Genomic DNA, 27,213 nt, shown 5'->3' with positions numbered 1-27,213 from the left:
AGGTTTTTAGAAATCTATTGAACCTAAAGCAAATTTTAAAATAAAAAAGCTGAATAAAATTAATTACTACATTATAGATGGGTTTTTTTCCACCTGGGTCCTTCTGCCCCCACCTAGAATAGTGTCTTCATTTATGCAGTCCTGTTGAAACTCTTTTGAGCCCCTGCCATCTGTGTTTCAGCTCCTACTTCCTCATTTATCTCAAGCTGCATTTTATTGTAGTTTGTTAATTTGTCTTGTGCCTTTTAGATTGTAAGTTGGATGGGAGTTCAGGGTCTTATTTATCTTTGTACTTTTGCACCTGGTTTATAGTGTGGTTGGTACATAAGTAGATCAATAATACATTAAAGAAATAATAGTTATAAGATAATTCAGGGCCCGGATGGTAGCACATGCCTGTAATCCCAGCACTTTGTGAGGCCCAGGCAGATGGATAGGTTGAGCCCAGGGGTTTGAGACCAGCCTGGGCAACATGGCGAAACCCTGACTCTACAAAAAAATATGAAAATTAGCTCAGTAGTGTCGTGGCCCTGTAGTCCTAGCTCCTCAGGAAGCTGAGCTGAGAGGATTGCTTGAGCCCGAGAGGTCAAGGCTGCAGTGAGCTAAGATCCTACCACTGCACTCTAGCTGGGGTGACAGAGCGAGACCCTGTCTCAAAAAAACAAAAGAAAATAAGATAATTCAGTGCATCAAATATTATACTGAAAAAATAAGTTTACATTTTTGTTTCTGTATTCCCATCATCTATCTTGTTGGTTATTTGAGGTAGTACTGACTTACTCAGCATGTAACAAGCCATCCTAAATCTCAGTGGCTCAAACAACAAGTTTCTAAGTTGGCAAGGAGGTTCTTCTGGTCTGATCTAGGCTCACTCAGGTGCCTGCAGTCCAGCTGGTGAGTAGGTCAGGGCAAGACTAAGATGGCCTGCCTTACATACATATTCTGAGGTCTTGGCTGCAATGGCTGTGATTGCTGGGCTTCTGTGTCCATGGCTTCTTTTAATCCCAAGTTCCTTCACAGCTTACTGATCTCAGGGTTTCAAAAGAAGCTGTTAGTCCTGTTAAGATTTAGCTTCAGATGTTGCACAAGATCACATCTGCTGCATTCCGTGATCAAAGCAAGTCACATGGCCAGCCCCAGATTCCAGGGGTGGGGCAGTAAATGCTCCCTCCTGAGAGGAGGAGCAAAATTGCAGTCACCTGGAGTTACTGTCTACATACTTCTTCCCCCTGAGATAAATAAGAGCGCTATAGTCTCATTTCACTTTCATCAGCTCCTCACTCCTCTCATGTTGATAACTACTTGGAAGGTATGTAGGTTTCATCTTCAATTTTTTGCTAAAAAAAATTAAAATCATTTGCACTGTTTCTTGTGTCCTAAACCTTCCTCTGTCATATTTGTTATTTTGTTGCAGAATTTCCTTTTATTCAGCATTATGGGTTGGGTGATTTTGGTTATAGAACTTCCTTTTGTTAACAAATTGCCTGAGTCCTGGTATGTCCTAAAATACCTTTATTTTGCCTTCATATTTGAATCATAATTTTTGGTCAGTACTTGGAAGCTATTGCTAAATCTATAATTGAGAAGATGTCTGATGCTAATCTGATTTTATTTCTTTTTTCCTCTGTAGTAACATGTAACTTTTTCTTTATCCTTGGAACCTAGAAATTTCAGTGGCTTGGTCCAGATGTAGCTTATTTGTTTCATTCATTTTATTCACTTATTGTCTCATTTTAAGTGATTTGTTTTCAGCTCTGGGAATTTTCATTTCTTTCTTCTTGTAGTATTTCTTCTTTTTTCTCTTTTCCAAGAACTTGGAGTAAACAAATGTCATTCCTGCATCTAAGCTCTAGTCCCCAAACTGTTTTTTTATCTTTTTTAAAATCTCACTCTTTTTTTGTTTGTTTCTGAGATAATTATTTAGGTCACTCTTATGAAATACTCTGTTTTTAAAAATTCATTTTGCTATTCATCTCACGATTAAGATTTCTTTTTTACCCTGAAATTTTTGTTTAAGGTTTCTGGCTGTTTCTCTTTCCTACATACAGTCTTCAGCTTTAGCACTAAAGATATTAATTCTTCCTGTTACACTTTACTTTCTTCTGTTTGGGGAATTTGGGCCCTTCTAGGTATCAGTGTCTGAGGCCTGCTCTGTCTGATTCTCTTCTTTGCCACTGACAAAATGCTTGTGCTCCTGCAGGGTAGGGGCTGACCACCTAGCTACACGCTCTCTCCCCTTGATTATCCTGACGTTGGCCCCAGGCCTGAGAGTCAGCCTTTGCCTCTTTGTGTTCCGGTTTCCTCTGGTTGCCTTGCCAAGGTTTATTGCAGATCTTTCTGACATTTTGGCACACTGATGACATGTTTTAAATTTCTAGACTGGCTAATTTTCTTATCTTAAAAATGAGAGAATGCCTTTTCTATTATTTCATGGGGTTGTAAGTCGGCGAAAGGTCAAAATTTGTGCTCATCTTGCCTCTTGATTTAGTCTCCTCACCCTCAGAGTTTTAATTACATTCTTACTCTATTGATTACCTCCATCCTGTCTTTGTACACCCTGTGACAATCCAGGTACAACTCTGGATTTGTCATGATTTCCATTTCTTCTCCTCCTAGCATCTATGGTGCTATAAAGGATCCTGAATCCTCACAAAGAAAAAAAAAATGAACCTGTACCACTTTTCATATTTTCTTTTTTTCCTTCTTCTGTATAAGAAATAAGATATTTTGGGGAAAGGTCGAAAATGCTCAAGTTTATCAAAAAGAATTTCCAGTTTTCATTAACCGTTTTGCAGTGTTTTCCTTGCGTTATAGGGGCCAAGTCAACGCTGCATAAGACCAGAGGAGCACCATTCACATAAGACACAGTGGGAGCAGCCACGCAGGGTGCGAAAGGTGTTGACTCTGGTGTTATACGTTGATCATGTGTTTTATTTTCAAAAATTGTTATTGAATGGTAGACAGGGCTGAGGGCATGATATTTTGCAATGTAAGCCTCATTATTGAAGTGGATTTTTTCTAGGCATTTATACCTCATAAATTTATATTTAGTCTAGTTTTAAAACCAGTAGTTTAATTCTCTTAAAAGTGGATAATCTTTAGTATTTAAGTTACTACTTTCCTGCTTATCATCACTGAAATATTCTAAATTATTTTATTTCTAAACTGCATCTAATACCATGCCATGTTTACTCCACTATATTACTCTTTTTCCATTTTATGAAAAAAACTATAAAAATACATAAAATATACATACAATTAAAATATTAAAAGCAAGCACACACATGTAACTGCCACCCATGTCAGGCCAGCACTTTAGAAGTTCTTCATGTGCCCCCCTGAGATCACAGCCCCCTCTCTCCACAGAGGTAGCCACTCCTCTGACTTTGGTGATGGTCATTTCCTTGCTACCTGGTGCGTGCATTCTTAATAAGCATAGCTTTATTTTACCTATTTTTAAAGTTTACATAAATGGAATCCCACTGTTTGTGTTCTTTTACACCTTGTTTCTTTTATTCAGTATTATGGTTGACAGTCATCCTTGTTTTATAGAGGTTTGGTTCGTTCATTTATTTCTATAGGTGAAATGCATTGCGTGAATATATTACATTGTATTTATCCATTCTACTGTGAATGGTCACTTGAGTTGTTAGCAACTTATGGCTTTCACAAAGAGTGCTGCCATGAACATATTTCTGTAACTCTCCAGGTGCCCATGTACAAGAGTGTCTGCTTAATCAGGAATGGAATTACAGGGCTACAGAATTTATATGTCATCAACTTTACTAGATAATGCCAAAATAGACTCCAAAAAGTGGTTCCCATTTGCAGTCTCATCAGCAGCATGGGATAGTTACCATTGTTCCACATCCTCACCAAAATCTGATATTGTTTTACCATTCTGGTGTTTGTGTATTGACTACTCGTTGAAATATTAATATTCCTAATTAATATTCCTAATTACTAATAAGATTGAGAACTTCATTATTGGCCATCTAGATTTTCTCCTCTTTGTACAAACCTTTTGCTTCATTTTTTTTTACCAGGTTATCTTGCAGTGATATTTTGAGTGTAAAAATAAATTCATAAATCAAAAACACTTAACTACTATGCATAGATGATTTTCTAGAACTACTATGCTGTTTGGCATAGAGCTCCCTTCTAAACAAATTCTTGCCAAGAAATTTGAATTTTTTATGAACTGCCTGATTAGAAGGTTAGTATGCAACTACCTCTAATCCTCCTAAAGAGTTGCAGCTTTTGGTTATGTTTCTATTTCCAGGATATTTTAAAAATATAAATGCAAAAAGTTTATCTGTTACTCCTTTTAGAATTCTAGACTCGATTCCATATGCTCCTGAAGATGTTTAACTTTTCAGGCAAATTCTTATTTTCCTAGTACTTCATTCTTCTGCAATATCTGTTCTAGTTTCATTACAAGGAAAGCAGAGAGAAACTTATCTTTTCTATATGATGATACTCTTAGTAATTTTTTCTACTTATTACTGTTAAAATATTTTGTTAATCTAATACTTATTTGATACACTTGTCTGACATTATTAGTACACTTAAGTTTGGAATCAAATTTAAATATTCACATTTTTAACCTTTATTTTTTCTTAGTTTATTCTTAGGCATCATTATTTTGTCATATCAGTTTTGAAATTGTGGTTCTCATCAACATTTTTCTGAGTGTTTATAATGACAACTATATGTTATACTCCAGACAACTAACTCAAAAACGAAAGGGAAAAATAACTGGAGTCCAACTCACTTTACTAAAAAGATGAAATAAAGTGTACTTGGTATGCTTTCACCAAAGATGTAAGGAGAGTAGAAGGGAATTAAGTAGAGAAAAATCCAGTATTTAATTGATTTTCCATCTCTGGAAAATTTAACACAGATGATTTTGTGGACTATTATCAGCTGTGGTAAAAGAGATTATATATATTGAATAATAGGTTGTACCTATATATTACATCTATAATATGCCAAGAAAGCCTTCAGTAATCATACTAAAATATATGTGGTCTGCAGCCTTGAGCAGAAAAGTTGCCTGTTACTCACTGATAGTTGAATATAAGATTAAGATACATACATGCACACACATATAATTATACTAACAGTTTCACATATGAGCCGCTTTGTGCTCAGTAAAGATTATGATGAAAATACACAGCTGTTCATAGTCAACCCCCCTCTTAAAAAGTGTTTTAGGAGACTCAAAAGAATTCAGTCTAATGGTATGATTTTTAAAAGGAGACCTGGGGAAAGAAAACATTTTTTAAGTAAAGGCTGGGATAAAATGAGAACACTGATATGCATACCCACACGTGTAAGAGTTGGTTATAAATTCATCTCTGAGCTTTGTATAGCCAAAGAGAAAACCAGCTAATGCTACAGTTTCCAGTATCACCCACCATTCCCTAAGGGAAAGCCCAGGTCCTGGCCTGATACAGAGGCAGTGTGATACAGTATACAACATTTTGAAAACTCCTGAGGAACATTCACATCTGTTCAGAATGTAGAACTTGTTTAATCTTAGTGTTGGTCTCAAGGTTTAGAGTTTCCTGTTTCTGCCATACACACAGTGCAGCATCTCTTCTACACTATCCCTCCTGCAATCATCATCCAGACTCTGATTAAAGAGCTCTCATCATGGCAATGTGCCACCTTCAGAGGCAATCAGTTTTTGAAATTTTAAGCTTTTGACTATTAGCTCCAAAAGGAAAGTCCTTCATTATTGCTCCAGTCTTTAACTTTGATTCCAAATATAAAGATAGTAATAATATAGGTTAATACACGTTTGTTACAAAACCATTAGTTTTTAGTCTGACTCTTGGGATTATAACCTAAAAAGCCTCCTTCAGAGGCTTATAGGCACCTGCTTGTCAACATTGGATTTCTCTTCTTCAGGTCAAACTTTCTCTTCTTGTTCCGTTAACTGCCCCTCTCATGTCTCCCAGTGAGCTTTGAGCTCATGAAGAACAGGAGCTGTGTCATTCACATCCTCCCTGTCCCCTTGCTTGGAAATAATGACTGGATCCCTTTAACACCCAACTCATCATCTCTTGAATGGATACACTGTGTCCATTCCTGTTAATGTGCCATCCTTAACTGGAAGTAGTTATGTCCCAAGGAGCCTGAAGGAAAGTTGTAAGCTCACTTACCCCCTTTTTATCATTCCTAACGACTTATATCAACACAGCATGAGATCACCTTAGATTTGGGCAGCCTTGTTTCACTTATGGTTCACTTATTTTGCTCTCGAACCTGAAATGCCTACATTTCTTTCCCAATGTGCTGCTGAGCTAACCTAAATACAGGACCTTGTATTTATTCCTGTTACTTTTAATCTCATTAGAGGCAGCTCATTACTGCAGTGTAGCAGTATTTTTTTTTATATATTTTAATTTTATGTTCATCTGGTAAATTCAATATTCTTCTTAGTCATTGAAGAACTTGTGTATGACTTGTATTGATATCATGGCTAGAACATTTAGTAGGGTTGGGTCAAGGTCAGAATTCTGGCATTACATTAGAAACTTCTATAGATTGATGTATTTCATTCATCTGTTTATAGATTGTTGAAGTCAGTGGTTGCCCTTATTCCAGCCCCATTTCTATGTTAATAACAATGTCATGGGGGACCTCTAATATCATACACGCCTACCAGAGTTTGGGCAACACTGCATTTCCATAGTTACACTGCTGCAGACAGAAACTAGACCAGCTTAACATGACTTTTCTTTGGTGCCTCATTTTAGTTCTGACAAATCACCTCTTGGATAAAATCCTTTAAAGAATCTCACCCAAGATCTGTGTCTAGCTCTGTAACTTGTAATGTGAAGAGTCTACCTTCTCTTTTTCCAAAAACAGCCATGGCATTTTCCTCCTTCCAATTTGCTGGCACATCTTCATTCTCTGTAGAACCCTCAAAAATGGTTCAGCAACCTATCTGTAAAATTTCTCAGGTCTCCTCAATGTGGTCACTCAAATCAGGCAAATTGAGTTCACTGAGGGAAGCTTGAGGCCTAATTTCTCACAGTCTCTTTAGGATATAAGTACTCTTTTTTTTTTTTTTTGCCAGTGGAATGGAGCAATAATATTATTATGTGACTCCAATCTTAGCTTGATATTTTCCAGTTTATTAAATGATCTTACAATTATGAAAACTACAAGAAAATGAATAGAAAACCTTCATAGGTTTATAACTTGTCAGCCCAATGGTATCCCTTGCCTGCTCCATGTTGGTTGTGGCATTTTGACACTGCTCCAGAGATGAGGGGTAGGGAAGTGTCACCCTCAGTAATGACAGGTACCATTGGCTTTGCTCCTCATCCAGTGACTGTTCATGGTTGCCTGTGATGTGTCCTAACCTTTGAGGAATCAGAATAGATATCATCCATGCCTATGAAAATTTCCTTTCCTCCCAAGTTTGTCAGCATTGTATTAGTTTCTTTTACACAGTTACAAGCTCTCTGACCCTCTTTGCCTTGATCCTGTGTTGCTGTGTCAGCTAGCTGATGAGCTTCCTGATGGTCAGTGACCCTGAGAGAGTGGTCCGCAGAAAATGCTCCTCTAGGTTCATTGGTCCTGGGAAGCAGGGTCAGCAAGATAAATGTTGTGAAATTAAGTATGATATCTTCATGGTGATATAGTACAATTACAATAGCGTCATTCTACATCTTTTTAACAGTAAGGATCCTTCTATATTAATAGTTACTTCCCCAGTGACCCTTCTATTTCTCCTTTTCTCAACTTCTCTTTGTTAACTGAATTTTTCCTTCTCTTTTTCTTCTTACCCACTGGTTGTTTCATGATATTATACTCTTGACATTTAAAATTTTTGGTTCTTGGCATTATTTGTTTCACTGTTGCATAGTAACATTTTTGTTCTTTGCAACCATCTGCTTATTTTAAGGTGTGTAATTTTTCAATGGCTGGAATACTTTTATATCTTTACTTGCCTTAAATGCTAATCTAGGATCTTTGTGTAGCATTTTTTTTCTTTATAGACCTTTTATTTTCTCTTTAATGAGTACTTGATAGAGAAAGAATTTTATTCAGTTAATATTTGTTTTACATCTCAAGCATTCCACATATACTAAAAAATATAGATTGCTGTAAAGTTATTACAGTGTATAAAGAACTAGCCATTTTTATTGGCAAGGAAGTGAGGCTCAGCGAGCTAGAAACTTGCCCCAGGGCACTTAGGTTTTGACCCTAGACCCTCTCATCTCATGCCTCAGGATCCTTCTACTGTTCATACTTGAGCAGATCCTGCTTGCTATTTAGGTCTTAATGCGCCATGAAAATGAGAATTCATGAGGCTAGTGTCGGGGGGGAATGCACAGATAAACCAGTCAGACGCACTGTCCATTTATGCCTGTTAATATGACAAGAATAAAACAACCACCAGCAGAAACCTGAAACTTAGACCCTTTCCACTAATGTGGAAGCCAGGAGAGTAGGGAAGAAGATGGGAGCTCAGAGAGTATGTACATCTCCCCTTTTACTTATGGATTATTATTTTGGAAACAGAAGACTGACATTGAAATTCAAGGGAATGGGGAAAAAGGTCCCAGATCAAACTGTAGAATTGAAGTCTGTGGAAGTTAATTGATTATAAATTGAAATATAATAGTAGAGTAATTTGCAAGAGAAAACTGAAGAATGTTGAGAAAAATATTTATAGTCTCAAATGTCTCTGTATGAATATACATAGTGACACATCTAAACAGATAGGGTCTCTCAGGCATCTTAGGACTTGGTGGGATTTGCCTAATGACTGGAATAAGACAGTGAAAGTATATTATCTTTCATTCATGTATTTATTTAGTGAACATTAATTGAGTACCATTTCATATGCCAGGCACTAGGCTAATGTGATGGTATGATGAAGACTGTGCTCAAAAGACAGAGACTGATGTACATGAGTTATTAAAATTTGTATAACATTTTTTATACAAATGCAAGCATTTTTTCCCCCTATTTTCCAAAATTGTAGAAAGTCCACGTCAGATCAGTAAGTCTCTTGGCAAACACACTGCTCTATGTGTTGTCTTAGGAAAGGCACTCTATCTCTTGCCAAGAACCTATTCTTCTGTTATAAGCTATGGGCCTAAAAAGTAGATTTTCTTTTCAACGCCACATTCCTAGTCATTGTTATCTTTGAATAATCAGATTCTTCTAAAGAAACCAAGCTAGCTATAAGACTCCACCAAGGATGACCTTGTTGCTAGTTATTAATATATTATATTTCAATTGAATAAGCAGTGTTTTATTTTTTAAGCCTTCTTTAGGTTTTAAACTCTTTTTGTCTTTTCTGTTGCAAAAATCTCTTCTGCAATTGGTAAAACATTCTTCTCATATCAGTTAACATTTGTAGATCTCTTTGTGTGTGCGTATTACTTTGAAAACAGACCCCTATAGCAATCTAGAGTGTTTATTATTTAGTTTCTTGATAAGTTAGTCATATTTACTTATTGATTACCTCTTTAGAAAATTTAGTAATTTAACAAGTTTTTGATCATGGGGTGTAGACTGTAGTCTACTGTAGTTGCTAGGAACCATCTGCAAATCCTCAGTTTCTGCAAGGGAGCCCAGAAGAAAGTATTAATCCTTTGCCTGCTTGATTGCAGGAGGAATGCCAGCTCCTGAGCAGGCCTCATTGGTGGAGGAGGGACAACCACAGACCCGCCAGGAAGCTGCCTCCACTGGCCCAGGCATGGAACCCGAGACCACAGCCACCACTATTCTAGCGTCCGTGAAGGAGCAGGTACATCCTCTTATTGAAATTGGCAATGAATTATTTCTTTAATGCCTTTAAAAATTAATCTTTGGCTGTGTTTTAAATTTGTCTAATGTCCTTGACGCCTTCACGTTTTCTAATTATAAGGTGTTTACATCCCTGAGTACATTGGGATGACTGGCATGTAGAGCCGCTCCAGGTGCCAGTCAGAATCGGAACATGCAGGATACTTGTGCGTCTGCAAGTAAGGACAATCTCGATGGTGATCGGTGTCTCTGTCTCTTCCACATTGCAGAGTGTGTGCATGCACGCAAAGCTGTGTAAAGCATAGTTCTCAGTGCTTGCTTTTCTATCAGGACTCTGGCAACCTGAGGCCTGTAATAGCATTAGGTATTTTGAACATTTTAACATAGGTAGTATATAGGGTTGTCTTTGTGATTTTTGGATAAAGGCTATATTTGTGTGTTTGTCTAAATTTAAGTATATTCATTTGTGAGCTAATGTTCTAAAACTTGTCGAACTGTGCCAGTTTGCTTCAATGTCATGTTTGTTGATTTTTTTAAGGCATTAATACTCTTTATCCTTCAAACCCAAGTAACCTTCTGTATTAGATCTTATCTGTTGTGCTTAGAGAAATTGAAATTCTGGGATTTTAATTTTTTAAAGTTTAAAAGCTTAATAAGGTAAATGTAAATTTAAAGTTCCGGACCGGGCGCGGTGGCTCACGCCTGTAATCCCAGCACTTTGGGAGGCCGAGGCGGTTGGATCACGAGGTCAAGAGATCGAGACCATCCTGGTCAACATGGTGAAACCCCGTCTCTACTAAAAATACAAAAAATTAGCTGGGCATGGTGGCGCGTGCCTGTAATCCCAGCTACCCAGGAGGCTGAGGCAGAAGAATCGCCTGAACCCAGGAAACGGAGGTTGCGGTGAGCCGAGATCGCGCCATTGCACTCCAGCCTGGGTAACAAGAGTGAAACTCCATCTAAAAAAAAAGTTTAAAGTTCCAGGGATAGTTTTTGTTTTTTTTTTCCTGTCTCTTTTCTTTAAAAAACATTATATGTCCCTTGTGAGGGTTATTTGGTTGAAATAATTTAAGATAAATTTTTATAAAAAATCATATGATTAAGCCACTGGATTTTTTTTCTCAAGAGAGATAATGTTGTATTTGCTCTTATATTTCTTTAAAAGTCAGTATCAGGAATTCAAATGACTAATGATGACGAAGATTAAGGAAACATTTAATATCTTATTGTACCATTTGCTGTAACTTGGAATGTAGCATGAAAGATTGCTTCATAACTATGACACATGTCTGATGTTAGAACTGTTTTCAAGAAAAATTATTTCACAGTTTATTCTAGGAACAAGATATCAAAGTATTTTTTATTCCTCAATTAAATTTGAAGTTTTTAAACTTTCCACATACTAAGAGTTTGAGAAGGTACAAGATATAGTCAGTACAGTTTTTGTCTTCTACCAAACTATAGAATGTTTAAGCTTCTATCATCTTTAGGGGAGAAGAAAGGACTCTTTGATAGCACTTTGTAGTTGTCAGGATTTGACCCATGGAACTGTAAGATGAGAAGGCTCTGATTTACTTGGGGCTCTTATATATACTGTGTTTTGGTGAAACATGGTCAATGTATCAAAATGTTTACAACTGACTTAAAACTATTAACTGTGTGCAGTAAACATAGCATTGAGAACTTTCTGTTTGTACCTTGAGACCACATACCCTACATGTAAGAAAATAAGGAAACTTGTTAAGATTTTGACAGTAGAATTCCTTGATGACCTCAAATGACTTCAAAATTTTATCTTTTGGCAGTAAGTGTTCTGAATGAATATTTTGTGGGAGATGGTAAGAAGGGTTCCAGTTTCTCAAGGCACCCAAAAATGTATTTGTCTTATGTATTAAAAGTGATTACATATAACGATTATTTAGTTAGTGGGATGATATACTCTAGTTTGGTTCTGTTCCTGTCCTGAGAAATTTGAGTTTATTAATATATATTTGCAATTTTACACATAATTTCTTTTAAAAATTGTAAGTACTTAGCATTTCACTTGTTAACCCAGGACACCACCACATCTGTGTCTTTTCCCAAGATACTCTCCTGGTTTTAAATAGCTCCCCTGCAATTTTTGTGGCACCAAGCAAAATATAGTTGGAGTAAAAATTTCCTAAGACTATCCTGAAATATGCCACTTCCTGTCATCTACCCAATGGGATAGAGCACAGAAAAGTTAGATCCAAATAAGAAAATGAATTACTATTCACCTTTTATGTTTGATTTTAAAATTTACTAGTCAGAGTGTGACACTCTTAGCCCACTGTTACATGTAATTGTAATAAATGTTAATCATGTTTTATATCCAAAAGAGCAATATTCTTAGATGGGATGCATAATTATTACTTTTTAGAGATGGAGTCTTGCTTTGTTTTCCAGGATGGAGTACAGTGTCATCTTCTTAGCTCACTGCAGCTTCAAACTCCTGGGCTCAAGCAATCCTCCCACCTCAGCCTCCTGAGTAACTAGGATTACAAGCGTGCACCACTGCACCTGGCTAATTTTTAGTTTTCAATTTTTTTTGTGGAGATGGGGTCTCACTGTTTTGCCCAGGCTGGTTTCAAACTCCTGGCCTCATGCAATCCTCCTGCATCATTTTCTCTAAACTGTGAGGATTATAGGTGTGACCCACTGTACCTGGCCCATAATAAAAATAATAATAATTATTATTTTTAAAAAATGCCTCAGTGCCATGCCATAATGGTATCCACTCTATTGATCTCAAAGAACAGACCTTGTTTAGTTGTGTGTCTTAGGAATGGTGTTTCCTTAGGTCACAAAAGGAAGGGACCCTGTCACTGCAACTGGGTAGATGGACTAGGTTTCCATTCTGTTTTCTCTGCTGCCCATGTGATCTTGGAAATATTACTTAACCTTTCTGTTGTCAGTTTGCTCATTTGTAAGATGGGGGTAATAATAGTGAGGACCTTAAATTAACATAGGTAAAATGCTTCCAGTACCTGTCACTTAGTAAGGGCTAACATTACTATTGTCATCACTTATGCATAAGAAGAAAAGGCTCATCTCAGGAGGAGCTAATGGTTCCACTTCTGAGCATGGCTAAAGATTCAGTGAGCCCTTTTTTTGGACGTTGATAGCAGAAAACAAACTTTCTGAATATTGAGCAGTGTTTATGCTGTGACAGTAGTTTACTTATGTAGACATTAAACTTTAAAAACTTCATATTGGTCTCACAAAAACTGTATAATAAACATACAGTTTTATGTGTATGTTAAGAGAAAGAACATATGAAAATACATGTAATGAACATGCTAATTTATTGCAACCCCAAACATAATGTCAAGGCACTTGGTTAAGGCATTGCAAAGTAGTATATTATAAAATTCACCTGAATTTTGAGAGGAAAAGTCTGAGTTCTTCAGTAAAGTACATCTAAGCCAGTAAAATACCTCACACATATTCCCCCTGGGCAATTCATGATAAGTGGTAGGAAGGGAAATGGCAAACAACCAATAGCAGTCTTGTTAACAAACCATTCGTCTGTTAAATATCTGAAATTGGACATGGAGTATCATAAAACAATGAAATATTTCTTCACTGGGTTATGCTTTCCCTAGAATCCTCCAGTGCCAGAACCTAGCTGTTTCCTGTTCTTCAGCATAATGCTCGAGTTTACATTGTCTTTTATGAAGTGATAACTTCTCACAGTGATGTCAGTCATGTAGACGCATACCTGCGAAGGTACAGAAAAATCCTCGCTCCTTGACAGACAGAAAGAATCCTTGCAACTTCTGTTCAAATGCTGCCTCTTTAATGAAACATACCCAGCCTGAAATCGAACCTCTCTCCTCATCTCTTTTAGCACTTTATACCACTGCCAGGACTCTTAATAGTATGCGTCTTTGGATTTATATAATCAGCTCCCTAAGGATAGAGCCATGTTTTATACATCGTTTTATACCTGTGTTACAGGTTGCCCCTCTTTCAGCGCCTGGGATAGATTAGACCTGTAATAAATGATTGTTCGAGCAGGAAATGAATAGATAATACTTACTGTTGATTACTTTGTTGTCAACTTGCAGTTTTGTTAAAATAACAACCTGTAGCCACATTCACAGAAACATTGTCAGCAAGAAAGTCTCATAGCACCTAGAAAACTTGTCACCCAGCTGAACAGTCTTCTTAAGACAATTTGAATTGCACTGTATCCATATTGATACAGGATTTAAATCCAATCTCTGTAGTGCAAAATAAAATTTTATTTCATATCTATGGTCAGATAACAACATAAGTGTCATAACTTTCATCTCACATCTGTCCAATTTAGTTGAAAGTTAAGTTTAGGGACTAAAAGGATATGGTTATCTTGGTGATGTCACACAATATCCACCAGTGTTATGTGTATCAGGTGATACGGGTAACTACTAAAGAAATGTTAAGAATTATGCTTTAATAGAAATAAAGAGTCAATCCATGGGAATCACAAAGTAATGTGATTCCTGGACATGATTCTGAAATTCCAGGAAGTGTCAGTAGAACTTCAGCCACCAGTTGGCTGTCATTAGGATCATCCTTTGGCAGGTTCTACTGTTCAACTCAACTCCTAATAAGAATCCAGGAGTCCATGATGAATACAGATGTAGGAAAGGCGGAATCTCCTGATAGTTTTCAAAAATATCTGACAAACTTGATACTAGTTAGTGCCTAGCTTAATTTCTTACATGTAATAAATAGATAAATACAGTGCTGGGCATGGTGGTTCATGCCTGCAATCTCAGCACTGTGAGAGGCTGAGGTGGGCAGATGGCTTGAGCTCAGGAGTTCAAGACCAGTCGAGGCAACATGGCAAAACCCCTGTCTCTACAAAAAATACCAAAAAATGGGCTAGGTCTGGTGGTGTGCGCCTGTGGTCCCAGCTGCTTGGGAGAATCGCCTGAGCCTGGGAGGTGAAGGCTGCAGTAAGCCGTGATCATGCCGCTGCACTTCAGCCCGGGTGACTGAGTGAGAACCTGTCTCCAAAAAAAGAAAGAAAGAAATACAACTGTGGTACCCTCAAAGGATCCTGCCTCTCCTGTGAAAACCTTAAAGTGGATCCTGCCTCTCCTGTGAAAACCTTAGACTAAACTGATTGATTTGTCATTGAAATGCACAGCACACGCTTGGATGCAGAGGAATTGGAGTTTGATAAGACATTCGCTGCTCATCCAGAGCCTTGCTGCTGCCCTCTGCAACTTACTTAGATGTGTCAGAATGCTCACTCACAGGCGCAAGGGAGCAGCAAGCCAAGGCCCATGTGCAGGGTATTATTATCGATTGCTAGAATACATTGTAGTTTTATAATGGTTTGGATATGATCCCTTGGTTTTAGAAACACTCTTTAAAAGAGGACAGTATGGCCAATCATGGATAGGATTTGCAAGTATCTTTCACAGTTCTGTGTAGGGTGCAAGTTGATTTCTGGTTTTGTAGAATTGCACTTGTAATATTCACTGGAGTCTTTCATCTTCTGTCATAAAGTTGCTTAAATAATTGAGATCTCTATTTGAACCTGGCATAATTTTCAGGCTTTCTAACTTTCATTCTGTTATTCGCCCGGAGTGCATTGGTGGTGTGATCCGGACTCACTGCAACCTACGCCTCCTGGGTTCAAGCTATTCTCCTGCCTCAGCCTCTTGAAAGTAGCTGGGATTACGGGTGTCCACCACCACATCCGGTTAATTTTTGTATTTTTAGTAGAGATGGGATTTCTCCATGTTGGCCAGGCTGGTCTCAAACTCCTGACCTCAGGTGATCCACCGGCCTTGGCCTCCCAAAGTGCTGGGATTACAGACATGAACCACTGTGCCTGGCCCACAAACCACATTATATTTTTGGTTAATGATTTAAGAAGCTTAGAATCTAGATTAAGGTTGAGGCCAATCCAGATAGCATGAAATGGTAAGCAAAGAATAGATTTGGTAAAAGATGTTAATTTTATATGTACTCTTCTTACTCTTGTGAGGTGTCAAATTAGATACTGCGTGTGCTTCCATTGTTATCTTTGATGAGTGAAAATTGCATGTTCCTCATTTGTGTGGCACTTAAAGAGTACCACTTTCAAGATATTTTCTGGCTTTTGTGAAAACAACCATTCTGTCTTCAGTATGTCCATATAACTTAAGTGATATTTAAATATCCAAGAGTGAAATGAAAGCCAGAGATCCTTAATTTTTTGAAGATAAAATAAGGAAATCTGAAGCCCAACTGTGTCCTATTGATGTTACTTCATTTTTACATAGATATCGTAGCTTCAGTAATCACACACCCTTCCTGTATGGCAAAGTGCCCAGAAGTGAACCAATTCCAGTAAAATTATTTACTTTATTCCTCTGGAACTGAAACGACTCAGCTGTTAGGCACCTGCCTTTGTAACTTCCTTTTGTTTGGCCCCTATGCTTATTTACAATGAAATAGTCCTCTCTGACACACCTCAGCCTTATGCAGAAGAGGGAATTTTTATTTCGGCTATAAACAAGTATAGTTTGTCACTTAACTAAAAGTCCTGTACGATAAGTACAATGCCTGAAACTTCTGATTTTTCCTGACAACTTAATTATTTTTCCTATTGGTAAGCAAATTATCCTGGCAGTTGTTGTTACTATGTAAACTATAGTGAAGTTTTCAGTACCTGAACTGCAGCATCTAACCCAAGATAAGATTGGATCTCAGTGGTTTTTGTGGGATCATTAAATTTTACAGCTTTATCTCCATAATATTATAGAAACAAGGTTCAAGATGAGGAGAAATGGCAGAGCTCTGGTGACACTGTTTGGCTTGTATTAAAGAATTCTGAACCCTAAAACTTGGCTTTCAGGAGATCAGTCCTCTTAAGTTGCATGTACCATGGTCAAAATTTAACATTTCCCTTCATTTTGTTAAGGATGCAGGATATTTTCCACCTCAAGCATCCCTGTGATTAAAGAATACTACAGAGTATGGCCAACAGGTTTATTCAGTATTTGAGTCCTACCCACTCCCCAAAAAAGTTGTCCCTCTCAGCGTAAAAAATTATACTGCCAAGAGGTAACTAACAACAAACATGTGCATTTGGCTACCTGCCTACATTTCCTGATAGTCTGATAAATGATCAGATGGACCTGCTAGCAAAGCTTCCAGTCTTATATGTTCTTAATTATATATTCAGAATAACTTAGTATTTGTTCTCTTTGATATCATTGGAAACATCATTTTAGGTTGTATTGACACTGAAGGGTTCATTTGAAAGACTTTTAAATTCTATGAACTTAAATAGACTCCATGTGGCGGTTCACACATAACTGGATTGCATATGCAAACATGGAAAACATTGTAGGTGCCCAAAATACTTATCAGCTAATGAACAAAAACTAAACATGCTTACAGTGCCTGCATACTTAGATTAAGCTTGCTTTTAATTAATTAAAAAATGTTTATTCAAAGCTTACTCTGAGCAAAGCACTTTGTCAAGGAATAGGTTGGGGGGATAAGCAGACATATAAGGATGATCTAGTTCATATAGTTTCTACTCTCAGAAGATTGCAGAGACACAAACCGTATTTATACTTCAATATGTAGTAATTGACAAGTTATGAATATTCATTAATTGATCCATAAGAGACAAGAATGTGTGTACTTTTGCCCCCTTTTTATTTAAACAGGCTATCAGTATGTATTTCATGTAAATTTGTTAACTTAGGCATTTTTAGCCTTATTTTTTACCATTGAATTACCATTACCTTTTATCTACATTTGAAAGTAATAGAATATTTTTGTTTAATTTTTACCATTGAATTAGCATGGTTTTGTTTACATTTGAAAATAATAGAATATTTTTTCTTTGTTAGCACTTAAAGCCAACCCTGACTTTGCATGTTTAAAATTATAATTTCCTTTTCAGTTGAATAATCCAGTTTACAATTTCTTTTCAGAGTTAAATTATGAATATATGGAATAATTTCCCCCTGTACATGCAAACTTTATGCTGTTAAATTTGAAATGAGTGACAGCTAAGTTGGTGAGATTCAATGGATGAGAGAATCATTCAGCATTGAATTCTCTGCTTTGCATGATCGTTTTTCTTTTTAGAATCACTTCTGGAGAGAAAAATATTTTGGAAACATATTTTTCCCTTTAGGTATAACCTTAAATTTATTCCATAGCTATTGCAAAACATAGCCTATCCAGTGCCTATCTTCATGTTTAAGGGCTCCCAATTTCTAAATTGCCATTTTTGTTACTTTGCAAAAATGTGTCCATATGGTCTTACTTCATCTGTTTATATTTTATGAATGTATTATTCCCAAAGTGATCAGATCTGCTTGTACCTCAGCAAAGTAATTTGGGATATGGTTATTTTATTTCAGGCATTCCTAAGAAAGATCATTTAAAATGTAAAGTTCTTTTCAAGTAGTTCAAAGACAAATCTATGTCTTAGCTTACAGAATCTTGAGTTTTTATGCAGCCAAACCTTAATAATGTAGGAGTTACACAAAGTAGAAACAGTCTGCAAGCAAATTGAATTAACACATTATTGAAATTTAAAGACAAATAACATACTATGCAATTATATAATTATATTTCAAATATGAAAATAGCTATCATAAATTAAAAGTATACTTAGAATTTCAATCTATGTGGCTTTTGAAAGAAAATTTAATTTTCCTTTAAAAATTGGAGTTCAAAGCATTTCAATTTATAGACTGTTTAGTATTTTAACTTGTAGTCTTTTTCATATGAAAATTCCTATAAAGCAACATGGCATCAGTAAAGTATTCATCCTGTGTTATCATCTACCCTAATAGGCATATATCTCATTTACAGATTTTCCTTTAGCCTAAACCAAGATTAAGATCTTAACCACTGCCTATGGCCTTCTAATAAACTATTTTGACAGAATTAATAATTCTTACTATTTCATCCATATATAGTATTTCCATATTAAAAGTACTCCTTTAGAAATACCTTTCTATCACAAAGTTGACATAAGCCATGATTTCTCTGCTTTTGAAAATATTTCCATAAATTATTTTAAAAATAAGCCCTTATGCCCAACTGAAGAGTCAACTAACACCTTTTTTCATTCACAACCTTAGCTTCCTTATATGTTCCCTGGTTTAAGTCTAGGATGATGGGAAGAGACGATACTTACAGGAGTCCTCCCATTGTCTCACTTTCTCGTTTGTTCCGTAATAAGATAAATAATTTTATTTTTCTATAATGTAAGCTCTTAAAAGCAAGATTTTGATTTTATTTCAGTTAGCAAAGAATAATGAAAAGGCAAATTCTTATTAAACTATTGTGTGAAAAATAATCTTAGTGATTGCTGCTGTTGACATCATTCTAAGCTGATTGATTAGAAGATTTGAAGGCCTATGGGTAAGACTATGAAACATATTTGTATAGTTTTGGGTACTGAACAGAATACTGTTGCACTTTGCTCATTTGATCTGCACTACAGAATTGGGCAAATGTGTTTTATTGATGTGGGACTATTTTATCTAGTTGAATAATTTTTTTAAAAAACACAAACTTCTTAACCCTGGATAAAACTTCAATTTCCCACTAAAAACCTATTAAGACATTTGTCAGAGTTGGAGAATGCTCTTCTTACTTTAAAACCAGTAGATCAGAAACGCAATGGATGGATCATCTATGACAGGTCTGCCATTGTGCGAACAAAGACCCTTCATTGCTTTACTGCTTGCTGCTCTTTGATGCAGCTAAATTGCTGTCTCTATTCACCTTACTACTACTCTTACTACCACCACCACCACCATTACTACTGCTGCTGCTGCTACCACAACAGGAAACAAGTGGCAAATCTAGAAAAATTGTAATTATGAGTAAGATATAAGAATCAGTGATGTCTATGGAATAGAAATCCAGTAGGAGACTAACAGCTAACGTTTATTGAGTACTTACTATGTACCAGGCATTGTACTGAATTGTGTAAATGGAAGATCTTCTGTGTTCTTTATCACAAATTTTGGAGTTAATTCAGTAAAAAGTCCTACAGATTATTTTGGCCACTGAACATCTCATCTCAATTTCTTTGTTCCATACATTTTCCTACCTTTATAGGCTTTATTGGGTAATATATAGTAGTGAACTGTGTAATATCCTTCAGTAAATATTTTTATCCTTAAATTAGCCAGAGTGTTTTCTGGTGCTTATAACTAAAAACCCTGATTTTCACAGGTCAGTATTATTATTACCACTATTTACAGATGGGGAAACTAAGCTCAGAAAAGTTGAGTACCTTGCTCAAACTTACATAGTTAATAAATAGGGAATATGAGATTCATATCCGGGCAATCTTATGCCAGATATACATACTAAACAATCAAAATCTGCAGTGGAGTCAATAAAGGGAAGAATGCATACAAAGGAAAATTGAGCATTCATGGTGACAAGCATGTGAGACCTTATCCTGAAATATAGAAGAAAAGAACAAAAATGTTGTAACAAATTCTAGACACGGAGGCCATAGAAAGTAGATCTATGAAAACATTGTGGGTTTTCTGGAGAAGGATTTTAGAGTAGTTAGAAGAGAAGCAGTACTTAAGTATAATTTAAAAACAGTTTTTCTGAGCAGAAAATAAAGCCCTGAGTGTATACATTTAAAGCAATCATTACATCCCAAGCACCTCCTGTGGAACAAAGACCTGTCTAGGAATTACCTTTATAAAATTTTATATTTACAAAGAGAAGAAAGAACAAAACTTTACAATTCGTATAAAAGAAGTAGTTTATCTACAAAGGTAAAATCAGGCTTCAGTGAAACACTAAATTTCAGAGAAGATTAGAGCAATGTATATAGACTTTTGAGGGAAAGCGCTTGTAATCCAAGAATTTATACCCAGCTCAATTGTCTTTAATATGTGAAGGATTGAAAAGATATTCTCAGACATTCAAGGATTCATGAAATGTGTTCACTCTTCCCACCCACCTCCGCCCCCCCCCCCCCACCGGTTTACTCTTTTTGGTAATGAAGGATTTGTTCCCTAATTTAGGGAAGAATTAAAGACTCAAAAATGAGAAATTCATAGTATACAATTACTAGTGGATCTTTTCTTCATTAAGGTTCCAAACGAGGAATCAAGGGTTATTGGGTGTTAGTCAATTAGAAGTTCTCTGCTTTCCTGCTTCTTATAGTACATAAGCTATGTATTATTTCAAATAATTCAGATTAATAGACTTTATGTAATAACTTATGTCATAGGTTGTTGGCATTTTGAATTTGCAAAGACAAACCCTGAGGTTTAAGCTGAGATCAAATTCCTATACATGTTACCATCTTTGACCCATGAGTACTGTTTTAATTGTACTTAAAATATCAGTATTGATCATGTGATTTTAGATATGGTAAAATATGGACTCACTTGAAAAAGTCTTGTAAGGCAATTCTCAGATATGTTTTTGGCTACACAGGATAAGAATTGTGTTCTAAGCAAGGGAGAAAGTAAACAACAGGGCTTTGGCAGGTAGGTACCTATCAAATGAGTGAACAAATAAATGAATGCAGTCTGTGCAGAGTAAATCAGTACTTATTTGTCTTACTTACAAATCAGTAAGGCAAAACAGTGACCACCTAGTAAAAAGGGAGTATTCAACATCAACTAACAATTGTGAAAAGAAGTATTAATGACTAATATGCATGTGAAATAATGTTTTACCTTACTAGTAATCACAGAAATAGACATTGACATACTGAGAATATATCTGCTTATCTCACTGGCCACAACAAAATTAAAGATAAAATTGTGTGGGTGTACTGATGTGGGCAGGGCAATTTCATGTGGTATCAGAGCCAGTACAGTTGGCAAAACCATTTTGGAAAGTAATGATCTGTAGTAAAGGTCTTAAAAATGGTTATGGAATGATCCAATTTTTCTATGGAAATACACATTCATGTGTGTATCCAAACACATATGCACTCACTAATAAAATAAAGATACTCCTAAATGTTGAATAGATGTCTTATAAGTTTCCCCCTGTATTTTACAAATTGCTTATGAAAAGCATGGAGTATTTCATAAAAATTCTAAAGCCACACAATAAAATGGTGATTTAGGATGAAAGATAACAAAAGTGGCATTTTTATTATCACAGTAATAATAATAATAATAATAATAAAAAGTTTCCATAGGCTAAGGTTGACAGAAAGAAAACAAGTTTGTATAGATTGCAAGATATCGAAAACTTGTCAAATGAACGATGGTTGAGAAACTAGATTGCCTTGCTTAAAAAATAAATGGAATATTTAGTATGACCACAATAGCAGTTTTCATATCCAGAAGGGTATCATAGAACACAGGGGTTAAGTGCAGGAACTCCCACCTGCATACCTGCTAAGGTGTATAACTTTAAGCAGGTTACTTTGGGTGGAGTCTCCGGTGTCCTTATTTGTAAAATGAGGGTAATGGTTCCAATTCTGCTAAGAATAAGTGTTCAGTTAACATTCTCCAGTTGTTATCCTTGAGATCATATGTAGAATGGTAGTGGAAACAGCATGTTTTAGCCACTTATGAGGGATATGGATCCAGACTGAGGAATACTCATAGATAGAAGGCTCAGGCTAAGACTTGGCCCCACGGTAAGGATTCTAGCCAAAGGGCGAGGCAAAAGTTTGCTCACATGCCTGACAGCTTTATGCGGTCAAGATATTTCAGAAGCTGATGGAAAAGGTCAGTGTCTGTCTGGACTCTTGGAGATATGGGTTGTGTCATCCTAAAGTAATCATGCAAATCCAACTCTTTCCAAATAGCTTTACAGAATATATTCAGAAATCTCATTAAGAGATTGCTCACATATATCTTTATCTGTTGCCTTGGAGGGAGTTCCACAAAGTATGTTACATAAGAGAAGGAAGTTAATTTTTTTAAAAAAGTTAAACACAAGTATATAAAATACCCCATTTTCTTTTCCTGGGTACAAGCAGTTCTCTTGCCTCAGCCTCATGAGTAGATAGGATTACAGGTACCCGCCACCATGCCCAGCTAATTTTTGTATTTTTAGTAGAGTCAAGATTTCACCATGTTTCCAGGCTGGTCTCGAACTCCTAACCTTGAGTGATACCACCTCTGTCTCCCAAAGTGCTGGGATTACAGGTGTGAGCCACCACGCCTGACCTCCGTTTTCTGGACTGTCCCACTTCAGTATGTAAACTCCAAACATGTTTTCCACTGTATTTTAGAGATGAGAATGAACTCTGGTGCTAGTTAGTGTTCAGTACTTGTTGAGTACGTGTTTGTTGAAAATGTTAGTGTTTCATGAAACAAAATAGAAGCATACTAATGAATATCAAATTCACATTTATATTATCTATGAGAAGTGAGAGAGGAATTAAAAAGCCCATCCCCTCAAGATGGTATACTGGCAGGGAGGAGATATCCAAATAAAAACCTAGAAGTTTCCTCTACTAGGCACAGTGATTCATACCTGTAATCTCAATACTTGGGGAGGCTGAGGCAAGAGGATCTCTTGAAGTCAGGAGAATATATTTATTTAGCTGAGCATCGTGGCACATATATGCCTGTAGTCCCACCTACTCCAAATCACCACGACCACGTGCCTGTAGTTCCAGACACTTGGAAGGCTGAGGCAGGAGAACAGCTTGTGCCAAGGATTTCAAGACTGCAGTGATCTAGGATCTCTTCTGTATTGCAGCCTGGATGACCAAGCAAGACCCTGTCTCAGAAAAAGAAGTTTTCTCAAGACATGTATAACTTTTACCTAATACTTTTTTCCTTGCTATTAAAAAAGTCAATTCTTTACAAAATTAGCAGCCAAAACAAATTCATTCAAATGTGAATCTTTTTTGTTTCTAAAGAGAAATGGTGGTCCTTGAACCTGGACTATAGGACCACACCAAACTTGGGCTACTTTTGCTTGTGCAGACTTTGCCCCCTCTAACCCAAAATACTGGTGACAGCAGACTTAAATTCTATTTTGAAATGATATCACACATCTTTTGGGGAGTTGGGGAGCATCTCTATTGACAAGATTGTATTTTCCAGCTTTTAAATGCTCCCATCAATATTTCATTGAAAATGTAGCCTTAATAAGTCATGTCTAAGCTTGAAGAATACTGAGACTTTTACAAAGTCAAGAGTTTGTCCCTGCTCTGATGGCACATACCGCTAATCTATTCTTGCCTTCTGTAACCTGGATGCAATCCAAAGCCAACTGTAATCACTCTCACTGATTTATTTGAACTGGCAGAGCTCACGTCGGTATCCTCTAAATATTCCTTGTGATATATTCCTACACAGAAGAAGGTAAATGTAGTAATTAGGACTGTCTTATTTTATGACTAGCATTATGCAAAAAATATGGAGCCATTTCCAATACAATTCTTGCATGTTAAAAAAAATATGTCCCAGCTTCATACTCCTTTATCCAGGCTGACTAGAAATGCACTATAGAGTGGATAGGCCACAAAATATTGCAGAGCACAAGATCTGGTTGCAAGGTCTTGCTATTCTGTGACTGTTTTAGCTAGCATTTTGACTGTCCAAAATAAGCCCTAAATAAGACTTTAGAACGTTTTGAGAAAACTATGTCAACCAGTACAGTGAATTTTGATTCCCATGGCAGATTAGCATTGGCAAGCAGGAAGCACTAGCCCTCTGACCACTCAGAAACACAAATGTCAAATGGCTACCCAGAGCCAGTCAGAGGAGGCTGTGAACAAAGAAAACTGAGCTGTCTCCCAGTTCCTTCGGCTGAGCCCTCTGGAGGTGCTACTGGGTAAGCTGATCAACCAGGGCATTCTCACCACCAGCCAGCCCCCAGGACCTTCTAGACGAGGTGCATGGACCCCAGGGGCTTCAGTATGTCTTGGGATATTATACCACAGAGAATATTTTAAAGTGTTACCTTTATTATTATAATAGTGTTATAAGTAAAATTTCGATGCTGCAAAAGAAAGAACACTCAAAAATAAATCCTCTCAGCAAGGCAGTTTACTTCTGTAGAAGGGTGCGGTGTACAGATGGAGCAATGGTGGCCACACGCTTGGGCAAGGAGGGAAGGGGTACTTATGGCTGACGGAGGTCATCCCTACTGCTGTGTCATTCCCTTTTAGCTAGGTTAGACCAAATAAGCTAGACTAATCCTGATTGGCTATTTTAAAGAGAGCAGGGGTCCAAGCTAGAATGGCAGGGCAGGTGTTTTGGCAGGAAGGACAGTTACGGGCAGGTCAGAGCAGGTAGCCAGGGTGACCTAGGTCAAAGAAGACCAGAGCAGGTGACTGGAGCAGGTGATAAGGATGAGTCAGGATGGAGCTGGGGGCCAGGGGAACAGATGTGAACTACTGATGAGAACCAGTGGAGAAGGTTGTTTACTGGAATTACAAGGAAGCTAAACTTTTAAAATAGGGAAAGAATAAGAGAGTTGAACATACTGACATACTGATTCTTTTAAGAGAAACTTGGGGTTCACTATAACAATGGTGATAATTCAATAATTCTGACTCATCAGTAAACTCTTACAGTGTTTCCCTGTACTCTTCTGAAGAACTTAGTAGAGTTCTTAAATGCATCTTGATCCGGTGAGAAGAATGCAGGCATTGATGTCAAACAGACCTGGATTCAAATCCAGACTCCTACAAATGACTTTATTCTATTGAGTGAGCCCCTTAACTTCTCATAGCCTGTTTCCTCTTTAAAATTATAATAACAATACCCAGTTTCTAGGCTGTTATGAGGCTTCACCTAGTCCAAACATTTAAAATGCTAATAATAAAGTACTTGATACTTAGTAGGTGGTCAGGTACCTATAAGAAGCAGAGCTATTCATAAATATTAAAGTTTTATCATTCTTTGGGGATTATAGTGATAAATCTGGCATTCAGATCTGATTGCCCCTGAAATTGCTATAGCAAAATGAAGCCACCACCCTGTGTAGTAGTGTTTACCCTGTTGCTGTTTGTTTCCTGTAGAGCATTAGGTTTTTCATCTTCATCTACCAGAGATCTTCAATTCCCAATCTCCCTTTTATTCTGTTGGGATCTGCTCTAGGACTCCTCCTTACCTGAAATGCATTTGAACATTCTGCAGTTCAAAATAATGTAATGTGATTGTTCTGCAAGAGCTCTCTGCTGGATCTGAGATGTATTAATTGTTATGAGAATATGAACTGTGGCTGGGCATAAGGATGAGCTTAGATCCAGTGCAGGGTGATGTGCTGAAGCAACTTGATGTGCTCCCATGGGAGATGGGCAGTGTTCTATTTTGAGCTCCTTAAAGAAGATTCCCAACCCATCTTATTGATAAGAATCTGTTCACTTAATAAAGAAGAATTCATTCTTGAGCATTTTTAACATTTTTGATTTTTAATATTAGCTCCCAAGTGCTCTATAATATCTTCAGTATGTCCTTATTTGCCTAGAAGACAGGTTTAGAATTCTTGTCAACAGATGACAAGATAAGAAAAATAAGACATTACAAATAATGAATAGCAAACTGATTGGACATAGAATTCCCTGACTTCTTTTTCCTACTGGGTATTGATGTGATATTTCTGTGAGTATTTATAAAATTATTGAAAATTCTTAATTATTAATATAGTTGAATGCCAACGTGCCTGGCACTGACTAAGCACTGTCTATGCCTCACCTCATTGAATCTCCCAACAGTCCTTTAAATTTGTTGCCATTATTATCCTCATTTTACACTGAAGCTGCGGCTTAGGGATTTTGTGAAAACTTCGTTTACCAGAATGTAAATACCATCATACAGAGCACAAACCTTGATTTCTATAATGGGACATTCAACTGATGTTTGTTGGATAACTGAATTTGAACATCTGGTTAAAGCCCAGGGATTGCCAAGGGATTCAATTCCGGGGGGTAGGGGTGGGGTGGACGATGTCTGACCCTAAAGCCTACAGCTTGAACTTATTCTTTCTACCCCTCCTAGAGCACAAACCTTGATTTCTAGAATGGAACATTCAGCTGTTACTTTGAACATCTGGTTAAAGCCAGAGGAATTCAATTCCAGGGGCCTGTCTGGCCCTAAAGCCTACAGCTTAAACTTATTTATCTTACTCCTCCTTCCCTCAGTCGGCTCTGTGTTAGACAGTTTCAGAGAAATAAAAGGGTATAGGGGAGATAGTCTCAGCCTTCGAGATTCGTAATCCCCCAAAGATGCTTACAACCCAGTAAAGGTGCTCAGAATGTACTTTGTTTAGGAACATCTCTTACTAGGTGGTTCTAAGCTTTAGGACAGGAGTTGAGGCAGCTAGACATTAAAACAGTCAGGCCTGTTGTAAAACTATGTGTTAAGTGGGCTTTAATTTTTGCAGCTGTAACAATGAGGCATCAAAATACCTTGGCTTAAACATGATGAGAATATATTTCTTATGATACAGTACAGAGAGCGGTAGTCCAGACCTATCCAGGGC

The 27,213-nt window shown here is 36.9% G+C and overlaps 1 protein-coding gene across 10 annotated transcripts in view; it reads left to right on the top strand.

The window, feature by feature from the left end:
* Positions 1 to 27,213, top strand: part of PKP4 (plakophilin 4) — a 229,461-nt gene that overhangs the window by 61,082 nt on the left and 141,166 nt on the right. For all 10 annotated transcript variants that reach the window (XM_064382735.1, XM_012454880.3, XM_064382736.1 and 7 more), the window contains exon 2: positions 9,645 to 9,781. In XM_064382735.1, the coding sequence (XP_064238805.1) occupies positions 9,650 to 9,781 (132 nt within the window). In that variant the 5' untranslated portion in view covers positions 9,645 to 9,649. The remainder of the gene's footprint in view (positions 1 to 9,644; positions 9,782 to 27,213) is intronic.

The sequence above is a fragment of the Aotus nancymaae genome, unplaced genomic scaffold (genome assembly GCF_030222135.1).
Source record: "Aotus nancymaae isolate 86718 unplaced genomic scaffold, 86718_ANA_hifiasm-v0.15.2.pri h1tg000029l, whole genome shotgun sequence".
Taxonomy (NCBI): Eukaryota; Metazoa; Chordata; class Mammalia; order Primates; family Aotidae; genus Aotus; species Aotus nancymaae.
This window is presented reverse-complemented; position numbering and strand designations above follow the sequence as displayed.